The 22,719-nt window shown below is 46.3% G+C and overlaps 1 protein-coding gene across 3 annotated transcripts in view; it reads left to right on the top strand.

Annotated features, from left to right (window-relative positions):
* Nucleotides 1-5,600, top strand: part of CHRNA4 (cholinergic receptor nicotinic alpha 4 subunit) — a 91,221-nt gene extending 85,621 nt beyond the window's left edge. For all 3 annotated transcript variants that reach the window (XM_082226040.1, XM_082226039.1, XM_082226041.1), the window contains one exon: nucleotides 5,273-5,600. In XM_082226040.1, coding sequence (XP_082082166.1) covers nucleotides 5,273-5,398 — 126 coding nt within the window. In that variant the 3' untranslated portion in view covers nucleotides 5,399-5,600. The remainder of the gene's footprint in view (nucleotides 1-5,272) is intronic.
* The last annotated feature ends 17,119 nt before the right edge of the window (nucleotides 5,601-22,719 follow it).

Here is a 22,719-nt window from a genome sequence, read left to right as displayed (position 1 = left end):
GCCCTCACAGAATCATAGAGTTGGAAGAGACCAGAAGGGCCATCGAGTCCAACCCCCTGCCAAGCAGGAAACACCATCAGAGCACTCCTGACATATGGTTGTCAAGCCTCTGCTTAAAGACCTCCAAAGAAGGAGACTCCACCACACTCCTTGGCAGCAAATTCCACTCTCGAACAGCTCTTACTGTCAGGAAGTTCTTCCTAATGTTTAGGTGGAATCTTCTTTCTTGTAGTTTGGATCCATTGCTCACTTTCCTTGGATAGGCAATTGACAGAATCGACTGGTTATCAAAGTTTTAAAAAGCAGCATCAGAAAACTGTCGTTAAAATGTGGCACCCTCAAAGGCATGCTGGGGGGAAATAGGTTTTAATTGCTCACTGGAAAAAGGAGCTGAGATGAAGCCAGGTGGACTGCTCTTGAGATGGCATTTTATCACATTGAAGCCGCCACAGAGAAGGCCCTGTCCTTTGTGTCCTTCTGATAGTACAGAGAACCAGAGCAGTTGACCTCAGCCCTCATCCAAGTTCATATGATGGCTCCATCCCATGAGCCTCGCCAGGACTCCACAAAGCCTGGAGCAATTACAGGTTTGTCCATTCTAAGTCTTGTTCTGTACCAACAGGACAGAGGTCACAGCCAAAGGCAATTTATCAATAGATATATTGATTGATTTTATTTGTAGAGTTGGAAGGAGCCACTAGGATCATCTAGCTCAAACCACTGCAATGCAGGAATCATTTGCCCAATTTCCGACCCTGAAATTAAGAGTCTCATGCTCTGTCAACTGAGCTATCCCAGGTGATGTGTGAGTGTATCACTATTCACAAAAATTAGCAGAGCCATTTACAACTATTTCACATACAATCATACCATAAAAACCACATAAAATGTTAAAATCTGCAGAGAGTTTCCTCAAAGCCTTAGCTGGAAAGAAAATCTCTGTCGATAGTATCATAGTTCAGTGACATTATAGAGAATGTATGGGAATATTCCCAGTATTTGTTGTTAATGTTAAAAGGCAACGAGTGCTTCCCTCCGCCCTTGTATGTGGTAGGATTCCATTATTGGAGCAATGTTGTAACCGCAGTTGAGAACATTGTCGGATATAAGATCCCATTAAGCCCCACACTTCTTCTGCTTATCATAGAATCATAGAATCATAGAATCATAGAGTTGGAAGAGACCACAAGGGCCATCGAGTCCAACCCCCTGCCAAGCAGGAAACACCATCAGAGCACTCCTGACATATGGTTGTCAAGCCTCTGCTTAAAGACCTCCAAAGTAGGAGACTCCACCACACTCCTTGGCAGCAAATTCCACTGTCGAACAGCTCTTACTGTCAGGAAGTTCTTCCTAATGTTTAGGTGGAATCTTCTTTCTTGTAGTTTGGATCCATTGCTCCGTGTCCGCTTCTCCGGAGCAGCAGAAAACAACCTTTCTCCCTCCTCTATGTGACATCCTTTTATATATTTGAACATGGCTATCATATCACCCCTTAACCTCCTCTTCTCCAGGCTAAACATGCCCAGCTCCCTTAGCCGTTCCTCATAAGGCATTGTTTCCAGGCCTTTGACCATTTTGGTTGCCCTCCTCTGGACACGTTCCAGTTTGTCAGTGTCCTTCTTGAATTGTGGTGCCCAGAACTGGACACAGTACTCCAGGTGTGGTCTGACCAGAGCAGAATACAGTGGCACTATTACTTCCCTTGATCTAGATGCTATACTCCTATTGATGCAGCCCAGAATTGCATTGGCTTTTTTAGCTGCCGCGTCACACTGTTGGCTCATGTCAAGTTTGTGGTCAACCAAGACTCCTAGATCCTTTTCACATGTACTGCTCTCAAGCCAGGTGTCACCCATCTTGTATTTGTGCCTCTCATTTTTTTTGCCCAAGTGCAATACTTTACATTTCTCCCTGTTAAAATTCATCTTGTTTATTTTTGCCCAGTTCTCTAATCTGTCAAGGTCGTTTTGAAGTGTGATCCTGTCCTCTGGGGTGTTAGCCACCCCTCCCAGTTTGGTGTCATCTGCAAATTTGATCAGGATGCCCTTGAGTCCATCATCCAAGTCGTTGATAAAGATGTTGAATAAGACCGGGCCCAAGACAGAACCCTGTGGCACCCCACTAGTCACTCTTCTCCAGGATGAAGAGGAACCATTGATGAGCACCCTTTGGGTTCGGTCAGTCAGCCAGTTACAAATCCACTGAGTGGTAGCATAGTCAAGACCGCATTTTACCAGCTTCTTTACAAGAATATCATGGGGCACCTTGTCAAATACCTTGCTGAAATCAAGGTAGGCTACATCCACTGCATCTGCATTCCCTTCATCTACCAGGCTTGTGATTCTGTCAAAAAACGAGATCAGGTTAGTCTGACATGACTTATTTTTCAGAAATCCATGCTGACTATTGGTGATCACAGCATTCCTTTCTAGGTGCTCACAGACTGTTTGCTTAATGATCTGCTCCAGAATCTTCCCTGCTATTGATGTCAGACTGACTGGGCGGTAATTATGCTTGGTGTGAGTAAAAATAGAACACAGGCATTTCAGCCAGTAACTTGCTGATCTCTTCCCAAATTTCATTAGAAAGATTTAGGAAACAAAGACAGCTCCCAATATTGAACGATGATAGGCAGAATCTGTGGCTTATTGTGCTAATAGCAACCATCTGCTTTCTTTTGAATCACCAAAGAGAAATGGTCATTAAGAAGCACTGGCCATAGTTTCACATTACTTCAGGCACAACCTAAACTGTACGCTTTTTATTTTAATCTTTTTTAAAAAGGCAATAAGTAAACAATATTTTTGAAAATAATGATGATGAACAACTGAGGTTCCACCCTGGGCCAAACATCTGAGCAATTTTGAGTAAGGAAGGCTTGGAAGAAGTGGCAATTCTCCAGGGGGTGCTAAACATCTTCAGTCAATGCGCCAAATGCTAGATGGGAAGAGACTTTTGGTCAATAGAACTGAATGATTGACAGCAATGTTGCAAACTTTTTGCATTTCCTTAAGTGTATAGAAGGACAGCTGGGAAATATGTAACTGACAGGATGTCCCTAGGTAGAACTATTCTTTATTTTTAAAAAATGCTTTGACTTTTTCATGGCTGGAATATCTCTATTTCTATCATCTCTCTCTCTCTCTCTCTCTCTCTCTCTCTCTCTCTCTCAGTCAGTAGCGCTTGAGACAGGGTTGTGGGTTCAAGACTCCTACACTGCAGAGGGTTGGACTAAATGACACTCATGGTTCTTTCCAAGTCTATAATCGTATGATTCAGTTATATATTAAAGGTAAAAGGACCCCTGACCATTAGGTCCAGGCGTGGCTGACTCTGGGGTTGTGGCGCTTATCTTGCTTTATTGGCCGAGGGAGCCGGCGTACAGCTTCCGAGTCATGTGGCCAGCATGACTAAGCCGTTTCTGGCGAAACAGAGCAGCGCACGGAAACGCCGTTTACCTTCCTGCCGGAGTGGTACCTATTGATCTACCTGCACTTTGATGCGCTTTCGAATTGCTAGGTTGGCAGGAGAAGGGACCGAGCAACAGGAGCTCACCCCGTCGCGGGGATTCGAACTGCCGACCTTCTGATCGGCAAGTCCTAGGCTCTGTGGTTTAACCCACAGCACCACCTGTGTCCCTCCAGTTATATATTACATATGTTCTATACCAGCTCAACTTTTTCCACTCTGACTGATAGAAGGTTCACTAATGTTGGTGACTGGCATGTCAATGTTTGCGAATAACCTTTGAGGTATCTCAGGAGCAGAGCAGCTGCTTGGCATGCAGAAGGTCTCAGGTTCTACCTAGTATCTCTAGGTAGGCCTGGGAAAGACTCTTTGAAGGCCTGGAGATGAGTGTAGAGACCAGCGTTGTCACGGTCAGGTCTACAGGCGATCGACGTCCTGGCTAAGGATATCGGGACCGGGGGCAAGATGGCGGGGTGGGAGCAGGAACTAGAGTCCAGAAGCCAGGGGTCCGATGGTCAGGGAGCAGGGAGTTACGAAGTCAAGGGTCTGAGGGGCAAGGAGTCAAGGAGCTGAGGTCCGAGGATCAGGAAGCAAGGAGTCAAACGCAAGCAAGGCAGGAAACGTGTTGCTGTGGCAAAGAGCCGAAGGGAAATGCTGACCTTATATCCCTTCCCGGCTATGGCACCAGGTGCACCAATCAGCCTCACCTGTGTGGCCACACCTTGCCTCTCCAGAACAAACTTAGGAAGGCCCCAGTCCTGCGAAGCCCTACTGGTCACAGGGCCTGGCTCCTGCACGCACTCCTGACAAGCATTTTCCCAAGTTGTGGGTGATGATCCACCAGTGGCTCACAAAGCCCTGTGCCAGGTGGGTTGCAGGCCTTCTAAGTAAGCTCCAAATAATTATTGCTTTAAATCTTTAAGTGGTATGATGAATACCTCTTTCAACTTCATTGTTTTGTTAGCGTCTTATAATGCTGCGGTGATACTTGCAACCAATCTCAGAAAGGCTCAAGTCTTATATTTTAGCACTTGGGAGCTGCTGTTTGCTGGCTGGCAGCAGATCCAGCGATCATTCAACAAAAGGTGGTCATACAGGGAGTTGTTTTGAGTGACACTTATGGCTTGTCTCTGATTCATAGGAGACAAGATGTCATAGCCACCCAGAACAACTCCCTGTGGTGAACCATCATCAGATCTACCATTAGGGTTATAATTAGGCTCTTCAGCAACATCTGCTATGAAGACGAAATACAGAAGCAGGCTAAGTATCAGTAATGATCTGGGACGATGACTGACAACTTTCAAACCCTGCATTGTCATTCCAACCGATATTATTATTATTATTATTATTATTATTATTATTATTATTCCCTGCCCATCTGGTTGGGTTTCCCCAGCCACTCTGGGCAACTTACAGACAAAAGGCAAGCTCACACATCCCGCTCATACTTGCAGAAATGGACTGTTTTTGATACTTTTTTTGTCCGGCGGTTTTCATTGGGTTGTTTTTTTATTGATAACCATCCCTGGATTCTTTTGAATGAACTGTGGTTTCAAAACACATTCAGTCAATAGGATGTCCTATAAGGCAAGGCTCCCCATGACCAAAACCAACCAACTTTGGGTTTGCCTACCCACATTGCCAACTCTGGTGACAGCTCTGCCTTAGATGACCTCACCATCACAGACACAGAAAAATCTATGTGCCTCTTGGCCAACCAGTAATTGGCAAACACCTACAGTCTTTCTTCCTGCTTTCTGAATGTACAGTAAGTGTCCTTCCTTCTCTCTCATTCCAGGTGAAGGAGGACTGGAAGTACGTGGCAATGGTCATTGACAGAATTTTCCTCTGGATGTTCATCATTGTTTGCTTGCTGGGGACTGTGGGCCTATTCCTACCTCCTTGGCTGGCAGGAATGATCTAGGATCCAAACAACTCTGGAAAGGAATCCATCGCATCCCATTCAACCGATTCCAATCCACCTGGAAGGGGCAAAGCTGAACGCTGGAGAAGGCTGCTACGAACGATTTGCTGTAATGTCTGCGCATGAACCATTCCTGGGGAGCTCCAATGATGCCTTCCAAGGTTGCATCACTTGCCTAAGCCATCTTCATCTTCTATATCTCTTTGGGGGGGGCGGGAGGGGGGGCTGGTCAATTAAAGTTTATCCATAGCATGACGGCATCTGTTGTCATATATACTCCTGAGAACACAGCTGTGTTCCTTTAAAGCAAGTGCAAATAGAGGCACTTAACATAATGGACTCAGTCCCTCCTGGCAAGTCAATGGAGAAGTTTAGCACTGGCTGGGTAATGAGCTGAAGCTCTTCAGAACCAAACAAGGCCGAGTGAAGGGTCTTGTTGAGGAGTGTTTGAATAAATGGCAAGGAGCAGTGGAGGTGAAGAGGACAGAATTTTGTGGGAGGTACGCCTTGGTGGAAATGAAAAATATGAATTCAAGTTCTCCTGATCTTCAGAGTTCAGTTTCGTAATGAAACTGAGCAAACTGGAGGAAAGACATACCACATCTGGCCACCACTGGACTGTACATCTTGGCTGGTCCACATGATCAGAAGAGACATCTGGTACAGCTTTTGCTGGGCCAAACCACATTAGGCTGCAGGTGGGGGGAATCCCATCTTTGCACACTTATTAAACTACCATGCCTGGAAGAAGGGTTGGCTCGAACTCTTCTTCCTGCCTTTTTAGTTTTTGTATTTGCAGGGAGCTTTGTTTGCACTGCAGGAATGTTCAGATCCTCCTCTGGCAGTCTGAAAAGGCATAGACAAGCAAAAGCTGCCGTGTGCTGCTCTTGAGATCGGAAGCATCAGCTTTGCGGCTCTGAAGCAAAGGAAAGATAAAGTCAATGGGAGAGGAAGCTGAAGCTCAGAGACCCACAAAGCTACAGGGTCCCCGTTTCTGGCAGTGTCAGCTGGAGTTATACAAGTTCACAGAGCGCTTTCCTCTGTCATGCCAAGAATGGGGAAGCCCCTTCTTCCGTACACAGCATGGGCTGCTCTGTGGGAGAGCAGCTAAAGTAGTTAGAAGCAGCATCCCATAACTTTGCTTGTAAAAGCATTTGCTGTGTTGCTTCCATAGAAAGACTTGGGGGATCCAAAATGGTACTGACAATACCTTTGAGCAGGAGCAGGCACTGGAATTGCTAAGATCCCCTCTTCGTAGCCAGCAAGGAATCCTGTTTGACAAGAAACCATTGTACTCTGCCAACATAGTGGAGCAAAGGCACCAGGTGCCACAGATTGCATCTAATCTGTTCCTCCCCGTTCCTTCCATTTGTTTCCAAAGTGTCAGGTGTAATTTGCATAATACATTTCACCAGTACAAATCACATTTCCTAGGTGCACAATGTGGATTTCCACCCTCCGCCCCCAGTGCAGAATAAATGCAATCAGGAATTGAAATGGAAACCTATCTATTAAGAGTCCTTCACTATGAAGATTAGGGCTGGCTGATACCTGGGTTTCAACATCACGATATATCACCAGACAAACATTGTGATATAATGATACACAGTATCACAATATCTGAAATAAGGATGGAGCTATGCAGAGGCATTGTCTGGCATCACAATTTTACCCACATTATGATTTTGCATAACACACACCCCATGATTTGTGATATATTGCCAGGTCAAAAACTATGGAACCAATATCACGACATGCTCTTCAAACCGGTTTTGGGTGATAGATTGAGATATCACCCAGCCCTAATGAAGATGCAGCTTAAACTCTTGGGTCAAGCCATATTTGATGGGTGGGTCTGGGGGAAGGGCACATGCATCCATATCATCCATTGTTCACCACTGTTGGCACATGAGTAGGGTTATAGTGATGGAAAAGGGGGGTGGATTTCCACTGCTAACATGTGTGACTTAATCTTCTGTGACGGAGCATCATGTGGATCCTACACTTCCTGCCCAAACGAAGCTCAGTTTAACACTTAAAACTTTTCAGATGACAAAAGCAAAGACGGAGAAGAGAATCCTCGAAAGGGAGATAAGAATGTGAGGATGACTCCTCCAGACTTTTCCCTGTGATTCTGGGCCAAATCTTTCTCGATTAAGAGAAGCAATTGTTGAAGCTTCATGAACAGACTTGAAATAAAGGATTTCTGAGTAACTGTAGCCTTGTGTCATTCTTTGAGTTGTCTTACTTGAACTGGTAGCCCCAACAAGGCTTCTATCAAAGCACTGGACTTTCAGGAACTGGTGGGGAGAGCATAGCTCAGAAGCAGAGCTTTGAACGCAGATGGTACTGAGCATCTCTAGAGAGGGCTGTGAAGACCTTCTGCCTGAAATCTTGGAGAGCCACTGCCAGTCAGTGTCAACAATATTTAGGTAGGTAGACCAATGTCCTGCCTCAGTATAAGGAATCATAGAATCATATAATTATAGAGTTGGAAGAGTCATCTAGTTCAACTCCCTGCAATGCAGGAATCTCAGCTAAAGCATCCATAACAGATGGCCACCCAACCTCTGCTCCTGCTCTTCCCAAAAATTGGGAGATTTGGAGGAAAAGAAGGTGACAGAAGGTATATTTTGAGAAGGGGTGTTTGACATAGATGGGATAAAATGGAATGATAAATTACATGCAATATACTTCTCCCTCACACCTTAGGAAGAAATCATCTGCCTTGTAAAACTCTTTTTTAGAATTGCTTTAGGAGAAATTACTTGTAAACCTGATCATCACCATTTGCCCTTTGAATTTACTACTTAAAAAAGGAGCATTTCAATTTATCAGTTTTCAGAAGAGGCCTTAGTTTTCAACTTGGGAAATGGCTCATTCTTTCTGTTCCCTTCCGCAATTCCATATTATGTTGCCTTCTGACTGACAGAGAGAACGATCAAAACATTTTCTGGGCTGAAACAAATGGAAATTGCATCCTGGACACAGAAGTTCTTCTGCCATTTGGATCTCATGATGTTCAGCTCCATGTGCTCACCTTGATTACCCAGGACAAACTGGTCCTAGCCTGAGGGTTGTCAGGCACAGGAATGGGGCCCCAGATGGAGACTTCATCCAGGGGCTGGGCCAGGCCAGGCCTGTTGCATCTCGAGGCCCCAAGACCCACCCCCAAAATAAATACACACGGACACTTATATTAGTTTAAGTTTTGGGGCAAATTTTGGCCAGAACTTTATTGAAATACAATCATGTGAGCGGTATTGGCTTAGGCATTGACTCCCCACTATAACTGACTCCACCTCTCAGGGCGATCGTCCAGTGGGGTAAACCAAACGAGGGAGCAAGGTCGATGAGGACCAACCTAAGCTCACCCTGGGGTTCCTGTGCTCCTGGCATGGCCCTAGCCCCTCAAGTGGACTTCGGACGAGATCCAGGACTCCCAGATTCCTTTAATGGAATACCCAGTTCCTGCTCCTCCCCCCCATTTTAACCCTATTGGGTGAACTCTTGGGTCCCAAGTGCAACCAGGACCCTCTGTTATGAGGATCCCATTTGGAAGATGCACAGCAGAGCATGTCTCAAAACCAGAACTTCCAGTTCTCAGTGCCAAGACTCTGCTGCCTCATCAAACCTGGTGGGTGAGCCGATACAGATCAGGAGCGCCCTCTAGGTTGCAGTTTTAGCCAGAATACCATCAACTGCCCCAACAGTTTGAGCTTGTGTCAGCCAAGATATGCCAGGCCACATAAAACCCTCACATCCACATCAGCTACTCATTCTGGGTAACAGAAATTAACCAGCACATTTCTCCTAACACGTTTATATGCAATTTTGCCCAGTACACATATCTTTGCAAGTAAATAAATGCACGGGGGTTTGCAATGCAATGTCCCAGCCAAATCAAGCAGTCGGAACATTGTGTACCCAGCCTTTATCTGATAAAATGGTAATAGTACAGACCAGCTGATCAGCTTAGGGGACATGGATTTAATCCTGTGCTCCCGTTCCCTAGTGCACATCTAGTTGGTACAACTGGCAGTTGGGGGCCCAGGTGCCATGAACGGTTGCTTCCCCTGCCCCGCCATAACCCAAGATGAAATGACCACACTTAACAGTATTCTTTGGTTCAAGCTAGACCACAGCTTTATTGATTACAGATATAAGTGGCTTTGGCTTTGGCATTGGGTATAACTGGTATTGACCAGCCAATTTGTGGTCCGATTCTCTAAGGGGTTGAACCCATGTTAAGATTGTCCTTTGACACACATTAAATAGGAACGACCCCACACAGATCACCTTGAGGGGTGCTATGGGCTAGCCCCTGCAGGATCCCTTTAACAGGATATTCAAACCTCCCCTCCAACCAAGACTAAGGCTTTTACCCAATGCCTTTTGTGATGATTGTGTGACGATTACTATGAGGTAGGTGAAACCCCCAGGTTGGTCAATTGACCTGAAGGACAAATGCCTCCTCAGCCCCCCAGATGGTGACCAATCATAATCCATAGCTAGGCCAGATACCCTACCTACCTCTGTGATGGGTAGGAGATAGCCCAAGGGGGTGGGAGACCCAGCAAAAACCTGAAGTGCCGGGTAAGGGACTGAGCATGCCCAACCCTTGGGCCAGCTGTCACTAGCCAGTTTAGCAGCCAGACCAAATCCAAATGGTCCCCAGGTGGTGGGAGAGGCTGTTGCATCTCCTGGCAGCTGAGGACCCAGCAGGGAGGCAGAAATTGTGGGGCTGTTCAGGGAGACAGGAGAGGATTTATTGTTTAATAATATCCTTCCCAACTTGCGTTAGCAAGTTCTATAATTTAGCAGAGTAACATTCCCTTTTTAAACTTACACAGCGGAGAACTTGTTGCCAGGCTTGCTTTAGCCTCTAAAAAAAGTTTCCTGGTGATTCCCCTCTATTCCCCCCTAAAAAAGAATAGACATGACAAAGTCTTGTATAAAATGTATAAAATAGTTTACTCACACATTCTGTTCACAGATGGATCCCAGAAGGCAGACTTAAGTTACAAAATATATACACTTGGAATCTATCCCATAAGGGGATAGTTTCTTTGTCCTCTCTGGGCTGGAGGCCAAGTGAACATCTCAGGCTAAGCAGCTGATGCTTCTACGACGAAAGCAAGATGGAGGAGAAAGCGATGTGGTGGCCAGCCCTGTGCTTTTGTTACCTGCACAGGTAAGGTCACGCCCAACTCTGGTCACATGTAGAGGAAGTTTGTCCCAGCCCAGGAGGAAACAGGAAGTTCCGACTGGCTGGTCCAGACATCCCCTTTTTACATCCCCTCTAGGAATGTTGTATTTGACTGCTCTGTGTTCCACATCCTACAGAAATGGCAATGGAGTCTCTCCATGCCTCAATGCTGCACTGCCAGTTAAATGGTAAGCGGACTTATTTGACAAGGTTCTGCATGTCCAGTTTTGGTTTGATGCCTTCGTGCAAAGGGGAAAATCTGAGTGGGTGAAAATATACGGTTGATCTGGTGTTTTATGGTTGACAGATGTGCTGTGCAAATTTGCCCAAAAGTTTACTTCTGTGTCAAGATTTTGTTCTAGCCAAGATGACCAACTTTGCTTGGCACTTATTAGTTTTATTCCGCCCTCCCCCGGGTAATCTTTTGCAACTTTTTTGTTTCAAGCTGCATCTGAAGGTTGGACAGACATCTATACATGGCTTCAATTCTCAGACCTACACCCAATTGTTCTTCCATTAGATGATAAGATTGGAGTCATTAGTGACTAATTAAAACAGACCCTTTAACCTGGGTGTCTCTTTGGATGAAAGAAGATGCATCCTCTTGAAGCTGCTGCATTCATTTGAGGGAAGATAATGAAGCCCCAAATTTCACATCTACCAGGGGATGAGATGCTGTCACAAGCGCATAATGGCAAGCTCCAAGTTTCAGAATAAAGCTTGCGGGTCAAGAAACAGAGCATGAATAATCACTGCTGAAGAAAGGCTGCACCAGCTTACACCAAAGAATTGCAAGCCTGAGAGCTGGGGAATGTGTTTTTGTTCCTAAATTAAAATGGGAAACACATGCAACTCTGGCCCCTGGAAAAAACAGGAAAAACCCTGCTCACCTCAGAGGAATCCACCCTCTGTGCTTCTGTGTGAGTTGCCGTTCTGGTGGGCAGGGCCAGAGGTAATATTGGGCAGAGCATTAAATGCAAATGTTTACATTTGTGCATTGGCCTAGGTAGACTCGCCAACTCCTCTCTCTCTTTCATCTAGGTAACTAAGAAGCATTATTAGAGCGTACCCTTCAACTGTCCTGGTTTAATTGGGATGTGCCATTTTGAGGGGCCATGCTCTTGTGTGAGTCACCTGGCTCCCGTGAGATCATGGACCTACAACATGTGTGCTGGGGAGGCGTGCTATTGCACAGGTCATGTGACTTGTGCAGGAGCAAGGCCCAAAAAGATGCACACCCCAGTTTTCCTCTGGGACATGTTGGAAAGTACAGTAGTACCTCAGGTTAAGTACTTAATTCATTCCGGAGGTCCGTTCTTAACCTGAAACTCTTCTCAACCTGAAACACCACTTTAGCTAATGGGGCCTTCTGCTGCCGCCGCACCGCCGGAGCACGATTTCTGTTCTCATCCTGAAGCAATGTTCTTAACCTGAAGCACTATTTCTGAGTTTGTGGAGTCTGTAACCTGAAGCGTATGTAACCCGAGGTACCACTGTACATCAGAATTCAATGGCAGTTTCCAGCCAGGCAAAAACAGTGGCAGAGGGTGCAAAGGTGTGACCTAGGAAAAGTCCCAAAGACCAGATTAGAGAGACACGGAGGGCCACATTTGCTCTCCAGAACTGAGGTTCCCCCACACCTGCACAGCACTATATTAACTCTCCAATTTAGTTTGACCCTTGCTCATTTTGAGTCATTCCCACTCACGGCAGGAGTCTCAACCAGGGTGCTTGACTGGTGCAGCTATGGCATCAATCACAACCTGGGATCACCGCAGTTTGGAAGCAGAGAGGACAGAGATCTGCTAAGCAGGGCTTGCAGGCTCCTTGTGTGGCAGGGCTTCCCTTGGGATCTACTGGGATTTTTAGAGCGCTTTCCTTCCCCCCCCCCCGCCCTGTTTTTATGAGCTTGTTCAAAGGGGCCAGGGGAAATTGCAAATATTAGCTCAGTGTCACATAAGAGACAAACCCAGCAAAGTGTGCCGATGCTGCGCCAGCGGTTCCTGCCAGAAAAGGCATTGGAAGAGAAGCAGCAGAAAGGAACCTGATGAATATGGATGAGCTCGGCTCAGGAGCTCAACCCGAAATGAAAATTGCAATCGGGAAGAAATGAATCCCTTCTTCGGTCCACGCTAATGGAGCATTATGTTAGTTGTGGCTTCAAGTTCGCGCCGTTTGGAGACTAATTGCCAGAGTGGGATGGTAACGATCTGGTCCTGATCTGGAGTCTACATGCCCCAGGCGCAGGGAAAGCTCCCATCCAAGCAAGAGGGAATTTCTTCTTCCCTATTATTTATTTATTTATTTATTTATTTATTTATTTATTTATTTATTTATTTATTTATACCCCACCCTCCCCAGCCAAGACCGGGCTCAGGGCGGCTAGCACCAGGTATAAAACAATTTATTGAAATCCAACTTAAAAAACAAGATTAAAATACATTAAAATGCAGCCTCATTTCAGCAGAAACTCAAAAACTTTTTTGGGGATGAAAACGTCAAGTCTTCACCAAGGCCAACTATCTAGACTGGTCTAACGTGGGTCAGAAAAAAGCCAGGGAAGTCCCCAAATAGGAGTTCCATCACAGAAGGAGAAAGGAAAAAGGAAAGAGGGGGAGGGGATCAAGTTGATTCCAAGCCAAAAGTCAGGCAGAACAACTCTGTCTTACAGGCCCTGCGGAAATAAATCAGAAAGAAACCTGGAGGTCCTCTGCGGGGCATACTGGGAGAGGCGGTCCCGTAGGTACAAGGGTCCTAGGCGGTGATGGACATCTGGTTGGCCACCACAGGAGCAGGGTGCTGGACTTGATGGACCATTGGCCTGATCCAGCAGAAGAAGAAGAAGAAGAAGAAGAAGAATTTGGACTCGATATCCCGCCTTTCACTCCCCTTCAGGAGTCTCAAAGCGGCTAACAATCTCCTTTCCCTTCCTCCCCCACAACAAACACTCTGTGAGGTGAGTGGGGCTGAGAGACTTCAAAGAAGTGTGACTGGCCCAAGGTCACCCAGCAGCTGCATGTGGAGGAGCGGAGACGCAAACCCGGTTACCCAGATTACGTGACTACCACTCTTAACCACTACACCACACTGGCTCTCGCAGGCTCTTCTTATGCGACCGGTGAGTACCGTATTTTTTGCACCATAGGACGCACCGGACAATAGGACGCACTTTGTTTTAGAGGGGGGAGAACAAGAAAAACAAATTCTCCCCCTCTCTGCCCAGCGCCCCTTCAGTGAAGCGGCAGGAGGTGCTGCACAGAGAGGGGGAGAACTTTCCCCCTCTTGTTTTCCCGCTCTAAAACAAGGTGCCGTTTAAGGTGCGTTCAGGCAGCTACCTTGGAAGCCTGGAGAGCCAGAGGGGTCAGTGTGCACAGACCCCTCTCGCTCTCCAGGCTTCAGGTTCCTTTCGACCTGCTCTTTGGGGCGGGGGAAGCCCACCACCAGCCCCAAAGAGCAGGTCAGGGAGCAGCAGAAAGGCGCAGCGGAGAGGCTCCTGCCATAGCTGTGCGTCACCTCTCTAGCCGGGAGAGGGTTGCGGGGCTATGGCTTCTTTATCCCCGCGCGCTCTCTCCCGGCTGCAGAGGTGACGCGGGGCTGTAGAGGCTCCTGCCATAGCCGCGCGTCACCTCTCCAGCCGGGAGAGGGTCGCGGGGGGCTGCTTTAGCCCCACGCGCGCTCTCCCGGCTGGAGAGGTGACACGGGGCTGGAGAGGTTCCTGCCATAGCCGTGCGTCACCTCTCCAGCCGGGAGAGGGTCGCGGGGCTATGGCGTCTTCGCTCCATAGAACGCACACACATTTCCCCTTCATTTTTGAAGGGGAAAAAGTGCGTCCTATAGAGCGAAAAATATGGTATGTTGGCAGAGTAGGGGCAGAGCTCTCAATCCCTCCTCCACACCCAACGTAGAGAAACCCAGAAAAGCTACCTCCTTTGCACCCAGCTCAGAAGTGCCATGGGCCTCTGCAAGAGGATGGAGGTTCCTGATGTGCCAGCTTCAAGCAAGCTGTGATATTATTGCAGGCCAATAACTTTCTGGGAACTAATTGACAAGACTGCCTTAAGCTTATTGCGTCCTGCCTTCTCCGATCGGAGTAGTGGAGAAAAAGAACTTTGACACAGGGAAACTGGGATTCTGTCTCTGTCTCCCCCAGATATTTCTGGCATCCACTCGCTGAGTGTTGAGCTCTCCATTATCCAAAGAAATCTCTTAGATTCAGCGAGCATAAACAGCTGCTGTTGCGTGTGAGCAAAAAGAGGAAAATCTAAAAATACAGGCATCTCTGGGGGCTTGGAGAGACTACAGGAGTAAAATACAAGGGCAGCAGCAGGAGGGCTTGATGTTATTCTGCAGCCAGAGTGCTGCTCTGCTGAACACTCTCACACATTGCATTGCTGTGCGAACAGATGTAAGGCCTGCCAGGAAAAAGAGGCCACAGAGCTAAGCCAAGAGGACTCCTGCAGTTCCATCAGTGTGATGGGCTGGGAGCAGCAGGACCACCATTCAGTGTCCTCCCTCTGCCCCACATGCTGCTCTGGAAATTGCTGGCAATACCCAGCCCACCTAGAGACAATTGCTCTGTTCTGCTTTATCGGATCTGCCTCAACATGAGGCAAATTCCTGGTGCTAGGAATTGCACTAGAAAGTGTAGTAGCTGTTAATAATAATAATAATTCATTATTTATACCCCGCCCATCTGGCTGGGTTTCCCCAGCCACTCTGGGCGGCTTCCAACAAAACACTAAAATACAGTAACCTATTAAACATTAAAAGCTTCCCTAAACAGGGCTGCCTTCAGATGTCTTCTAAAAGTTTGGTAGTTATTTTTCTCTTTGACATCTGGTGGGAGGGCGTTCCACAGGGCGGGTGCCACTACCGAGAAGGCCCTCTGCCTGGTTCCCTGTAACTTTGCTTCTCCCAGTGAGGGAACTGCCAGAAGGCCCTCGGCGCTGGACCTCAGTGTCTGGGCAGAAGGATGGGGGTGGAGACGCTCCTTCAGGTATACTGGACCAAGGCCGTTTAGGGCTTTAAAGGTCAGCACCAACACTTTAAATTGTGCTCGGAAATGTACTGGGAGCCAGTGTAGGTCTTTCAAGATCGGTGTTATATGGTCTCGGCGGCCGCTCCCAGTCACCAGTCTAGCTGCTGCATTCTGGATTAGTTGTAGTTTCTGGGTCACCTTCAAAGGTAGCCCCTTTGTTGTTGAGTTACACATGCATTCCTTGCCTCCCCCTTCCTCTCTCTTTTAACATTCACAGTAGTCCTGTAAGGTAAGTCTGGCTGGGTGATGCTGGCTGGCTCAGCCATGTATGACAACGGAGCAGACTTTTGTTAGCAGGAGCCAGAGTCTGCTCATGTTCTGTGACTGTTGCAATAGTTGCATAATGCCTGCACAGATGTATGAATATACTTATGTGGAGAGCTGTGTTTTGTGTGCGCTTAACGCTTGCTTTGGCACGCTGCTGAACTCCACAAGAAAGCCCAACGCGGTTGGATCAGAGGTTGTTCGTTTGCGTTCCCACCAGGGGAAGCCGACATCAAAAGCAAACAGCGACTCCCCTCCGCCACACTTGTTCCTCCTGTGGCTTCGAACCTCTCGAGCTCCCGGATGAAATATGCATGAAAGAGGAGAGGGAACTCCACCTTCTGGCACAGAGGACTGGTCAGGGACACCAGTTCCTCATAAGAGGGAAGATGGCTCTTGTGCCTTCAAATGAAAATAAATGTGTTGTTTGAGCAGTGAAGTCCTTAGGGGTTCTCCTCTCTCCCTTCCTCCAGAACACATGGAGGGGGTGGCGATAGCAAAGGCTGAGTGTCACCACTCGGGATTCTGGATAAAATGGGCACCAGCACCTAACAGTTCAACTGAGCTTGTCGCAGATCTACAACATGCCTATAACACACACAGAATGCACATTTGAAGCACATGACTCCCTCCAATGAATCCTGGATACTATAGTTTGTTTGGGGTGGGTGGGAACTGTAGTTCTGTGAAAGGGTATCTTCACTCCCATTGTTCAGTCCGGACGCTGAGGTCCTCTTCTGAGGGTCTTCTGCTGGTTTCCTCACTGAGAGAAGCGAAGTTACAGGGAACCAGGCAGAAGGCCTTCTTGGTAGTGGCACCCTCCCTTCAGTCATCTAGAGATAAAGAACTTTTAGATATGTAACTTTTAGAAGACATCTGAAGGCAGTCCTGTATCGGGAAGTTTTTAATGTTTGATGTTTTGTGTTGTTTTATGTATTCTGAAAGCTGCCCAGAGTGGTTGGGGAAACCCAGCCAGATGGGCGGGGTAATAATAATAATAATAATAATAATAATAATAATAATAATAATTATTATTATTTATTTATTTATACCCCGCCCATCTGGCTGAGTTTCCCCAGCCACTCTGGGCGGCTCCCAATCAAATGTTAAAAACAGTAATGAAATTATTATTAATTATTATTAACTACAATTCTCAGGGTTCTTTGGAGGAAAACATGTGCTTTAAAAGGTGCATGGGATGTGCGTTTAAATGTATGGTGCGGATCTGCCCGCAGTTGAGAGGAGAAGGTTTTAGATTAACAATCAGCTCTAAAATAATTCCAGGATGAATGATGATGGGACAGGAGAGGACATTACAGTAGAGGCTAAGACTGAGAGCTGGAAAGGCCATTGGCTAGAAACCTCAGCCACCGTCTCACTCAGCAGTCTTAGGCATGCTACTATGTCCCCATCCTCAGCTTTCCACCTGAAAAATGGGAAGAACAATCCTCATGTCGTTCACGGTATTGCTGTAAGGCAACTCTGTACAACTCACCATCCCACCAATAATAATAATAATAATTTATTATCTATACCCCGCCCATCTGGCTGGGTTTCCCCAGCCACTCTGGGTGGCTTCCAACAAAACACTAAAATACAATAACCTATTAAACATTAAAAACTTCCCTAAACAGGGCTGCCTTCAGATGTCTTCTAAAAGTCTGGTAGTTGTTGTTCTCTTTGACATCTGGTGGGAGGGCGTTCCACAGGGCGGGTGCCACTACCGAGAAGGCCCTCTGCCTGGTTCCCTGTAACTTGGCTTCTCACAGGGAGGGAACAGCCAGAAGGCCCTTGGATCTGGACCTCAGTGTCCGGGCAGAAAGATGGGGGCGGAGACGCTCCTTCAGGTATACTGGACCGAGGCTGTTTAGGGCTTTAAAGGTCAGCACCAATACTTTGAATTGTGCTGGGAAACATACCGGGAGCCAGTGTAGGTCTTTCAAGACCAGTGTTATATGGTCTCGGCGGCTGCTCCCAGTCACTAGTCTAGCTGCTGCATTCTGGATTAGTTGTAGTTTCTGGGTCACCTTCAAAGGTAGCCCCACGTAGAGTGCATTGCAGTAGTCCAAGAAAGAGATAACTAGAGCAAACTAAACTCTGCCCACTAACCACAGAAGGTGTTCTACTAACAGCTCAATAAAGCTTCCTGTTTTTCTCAAGTACCTGGCAGGCTGCCCTTCATAAGGACATAAAAAGAGTGTGCTGGATCAGGCCAATGGCCCATCTAGTCCAACAGCCTGTCCTCACAGTGGCTGACCAGATGCCCGTGGGAAACCTGCAAGCAGGATTTGAGCACAAGAGCACTCTGCCCACTCTGCAACTGGGATTCGGAGTCTGACCGTGAGGTGGAATCGTAGAATCTCAGAGCTGGAAGGGACCCAATGGTCATCTAGTCCAACCCCCCGCAATGTAGGAATCTCCACTTGCTCTACTTCACATGGAACAGAATCATCCCAGAAAATTGTAATGTGGCCCAGAAACACCCAGTGCAGTGACTACAAATTGGTACGATACATTGCAGGGAACTTGGAATAGCTCAAAACACAGGAATGCAATTAACCTTGTTCTCGGGTCCTGTGATGCCAAAGATGTAAAATGGGGGGGGGTTAGAGTTCACAAAACACCCACACATTCTTCCATCGACTCTTCAGAGAATGGGGACTGATTCACGTCCTGGGCAACTTGTCAGCTTGAGACCACGATGGCAACAACGTGAAGATGATGACATGAGAAACTGATGGAACTTATTATCGCAAGGGCAAGGGTATTTTCCATTCCGAGAAGCTTTTAAAAACTTGTCAGGGTGTTGGAAGGAATTTTGACTATTGTTGCTGCTTTTGTGGCAGAGGCATGAATTTGGGCAGTGCTTGATGTGAAGAGATGATAGATAGATAGATAGATAGATAGATAGATAGATAGATAGATAGATGATAGATAGATAGATAGATAGATAGATAGATAGATAGATAGATAGATGATAGATAGATAGATGATAGATAGATAGATAGATAGATAGATAGATAGATAGATAGAAGATAGATAGATAGATAGATAGATAGATAGATAGATGACAGATGACAGATGACAGAGAGAGAGAGAGAGAGAGAGAGAGAGAGAGAGAGAGATGATAGATTAGATAGATAGATAGATATAGATAGATAGATAGATAGATGATAGATAGATAGATAGATAGATAGATGATAGAGATAGATAGATAGATAGATAGATAGATAGATAGATAGATAGATAGATAGATGATGGATAGGTAGATAGGTAAAGGTAAAGGGACCCCTGACCATTAGGTCCAGTCGCGGATGACTCTGGGGTTGCGGCACTCATCTCACTTTATCGGCCGAGGGAGCCGGCGTACATGTGGCCAGCATGACTAAGCCGCTTCTGGCAAACCAGAGCAGCACACAGAAATACCGTTTACTGTCCCGCTGGAGCAGTACCTATTTATCTACTTGCACTTTGACGTGGTTTCGAACTGCTAGGTTGGCAGGAGCAGGGACCGAGCAACGGAAGCTCCCCCCGTTGTGGGGATTCGAACTGCCAACCTTCTGATCGGCAAGTCCTAAACTCTGTGGTTTAACCCACAGTGCCACCCACGTCCCAGATAGATAGATGATAGATAGATAGATAGATAGATAGATAGATAGATAGATAGATAGATAGATAGATGATAGATGTTCTTTCATTCTGAGTGAGTGGAGACAGGTTGTGGTTATGTGGGAATGGGTGAGTGCCCTCTTAACATGCTCTAGGGCTGGGGTGGTAACATTCTCCTGCTAAAACAGATGGGTTTTAAAATATCATTTTAGCAGAGAACCCTGATAATACAGTGGAAGAAAGCTGCCTTTTCAGCAGTGCCTTGTAAGCAGCTGCAAAGTCCCAACTTCAGGACTTCAAAGCAGTTTGTTTGCACATGATGTCACTGTCATGCCACGTGATTGACAGGGGGGCAGCCCCGCTCACCTGTCAGATCTGGCCCACAAGGCTGGTTCTGATAAGGATCTGACCCATGGATTCCCCACTCCAGAAATAAGGCTACAAGCCTCTGCACACCTTCTAGGAAGCAAGCCCTGCTAAATGCCATGGACCTGACAAAGATGTGTGAATTTGAAAAGATAGCTTTGTTTTGTTCCCAATTTGCTTATTGGATCAGGGGTTGCAAATTAGGTAGGTTTGCTTTAGAAGGCAAACGGAACCCATTTTCTCCCCCACCCTTAATTCCAACCACTATTCTTTGTCTTATCAATAACAAATAAAGCTTCAAATTGCCTCCTTCCTTGACCAGTGACATGCTTTGTAAAGTGACTCCCCATTATTATGGGATGCAACTAGGTGGAGGAATGTCCAGGAAAGACAAAGGGCCACTCTTCATGTTAGGCAGTAATAGGACAAGGTTGATGCTATTTAAAATCCTGTTCTACTTTTGCCTCTGGATATTTTATACTTGGCAAGCTCTCATTACTAAGAAGTGGTGCAGAATAACAAGCAGGAAGAGGCATATTACAGTCAATTGTAAAATTAATACCATGAAGTACTGAGGGATGGAGAGGAATCCAGTTCACTTCACATTTCCTGAAACAATGTGTGAATTGAAACACAGCTGTCCTGCCAAATTCACACTTCTCTGAATTTTGAAATGCAGTTCTCCAGCCAAGTAACGCGGAGGAAAAAATTTTATATATATATATATATATATATATATATATATATATATATATATATATATGCTTTCGTAGATTTTCACGGGTATAGGAATGCAGGTTTTGGTGTCTTCGGGTGTCTTCCCGTGTAAGAGTCGGGGTGTCTGTGCGACGTTTCGACGAGGTCTCACTCGTCATCTTCAGGCTGGTGCTTTCGGCTTCTTGTTACTGGAACAGAGCAGAGTTTGGTGTTTGAGTTCCTATAAATACTGTTGAGGGGTGTGGTGTATAGCCTCCAACGTTCTGGGCAGAGAGGAAGTTCCTAGATTAGTGTGCCTTTTCTTCTTTTGTTCCTTAATTACTTGAGGGATATCTTGGGTGATTTCATGAGTGATATTCTGAATATCACTGGGTGGGTCATTAAGTGTAGATTAGTTGCTAAAGCTCTCGTGTCTTGACCTCTTGAGCTTGTGAAGAGTTTTTCTGAGAAGATGGCTGTGCTGTATTTAGTTGTGCTCTGGCTTGGCTTCGTGTATAGGGGCGAGCTGTGGTTTTGTGCCTTGTGCCAGCCAGATCTGTGTAGGGATTGCAGGGGGGTGCAGCATCCGGAGGTGCCACTATAGTTTGGTTGCTGGATGGAGTCTGTAATATGTCTGTGGAGAGGGTCTGGGTTTGGGTCTGGTGTGGTTGATTGGTGATGGCGTTCTGTGTGCCTCTGGTTCTGGTGTCGGTTTTTGTGGGGAGGGCTAATTTCCAGATGTCTGGCAGGCGGGACGTGTCGTCACGCTTGTTCATGTTGTGAGGGTGTTTCTCTATCTCGAAACACCCTCACAACATGAACAAGCGTGACGACACGTCCCGCCTGCCAGACATCTGGAAATTAGCCCTCCCCACAAAAACCGACACCAGAACCAGAGGCACACAGAACGCCATCACCAATCAACCACACCAGACCCAAACCCAGACCCTCTCCACAGACATATTACAGACTCCATCCAGCAACCAAACTATAGTGGCACCTCCGGATGCTGCACCCCCCTGCAATCCCTACACAGATCTGGCTGGCACAAGGCACAAAACCACAGCTCGCCCCTATACACGAAGCCAAGCCAGAGCACAACTAAATACAGCACAGCCATCTTCTCAGAAAAACTCTTCACAAGCTCAAGAGGTCAAGACACGAGAGCTTTAGCAACTAATCTACACTTAATGACCCACCCAGTGATATTCAGAATATCACTCATGAAATCACCCAAGATATCCCTCAAGTAATTAATGACCCACCCAGTGATATTCAGAATATCACTCATGAAATCACCCAAGATATCCCTCAAGTAATTAAGGAACAAAAGAAGAAAAGGCACACTAATCTAGGAACTTCCTCTCTATCCAGAACGTTGGAGGCTATACACCACACCCCTCAACAGTATTTATAGGAACTCAAACACCAAACTCTGCTCTGTTCCAGTAACAAGAAGCCGAAAGCACCAGCCTGAAGATGACGAGTGAGACCTCGTCGAAACGTCGCACAGACACCCCGACTCTTACACGGGAAGACACCCGAAGACACCAAAACCTGCATATATATATATATATATAAAACCTGCATATATATATATATATATATATATATATATATATATATATTACTAGGCTAAAATGCATATACTGTATTGGTGACAATGCCACACACAAAAATCATTATATTGGGGAAATTGCTTGCAAATATGTGTGTATTAGGCAAAGTTGCATTAAAAAGTGTATAAAAGGAGAAATAGGTTTTAAGATGCTAATGAATATTCATTAGGATAGATAGATAGATAAAGATATAGATATATATTGCAAACTTATTTGGAGATGTGGAGTCCAAAACTTAAAACTGAAAAAATGAAAAACTGAGAGAAACTGAAACTGAGAGATTCACTCATTCTAGAAGTAGCATATTGAACACTCCTGTGAAATTTCGCCTTCTTCCAGTCTTAAAGGTAAAGGTAAAGGGACCCCTGACCATTAGGTCCAGTTGTGACCGACTCTGGGGTTGCGGCGTTCATCTCGATTTATTGGCCGAGGGAGCCGGCGTACAGCTTCCGGGTCATGTGGCCAGCATGACTAAACCGCTTCTGGTGAACCAGAGCAGCGCACGGGAACGCTGTTTACC

This window comes from Podarcis vaucheri, assembly GCF_965113315.1.
Source record: "Podarcis vaucheri genome assembly, chromosome: 6".
Taxonomy (NCBI): Eukaryota; Metazoa; Chordata; class Lepidosauria; order Squamata; family Lacertidae; genus Podarcis; species Podarcis vaucheri.
The sequence above is the reverse complement of the archived record's forward strand: the minus strand, read 5'-3'. Positions and strand labels throughout refer to the sequence as shown.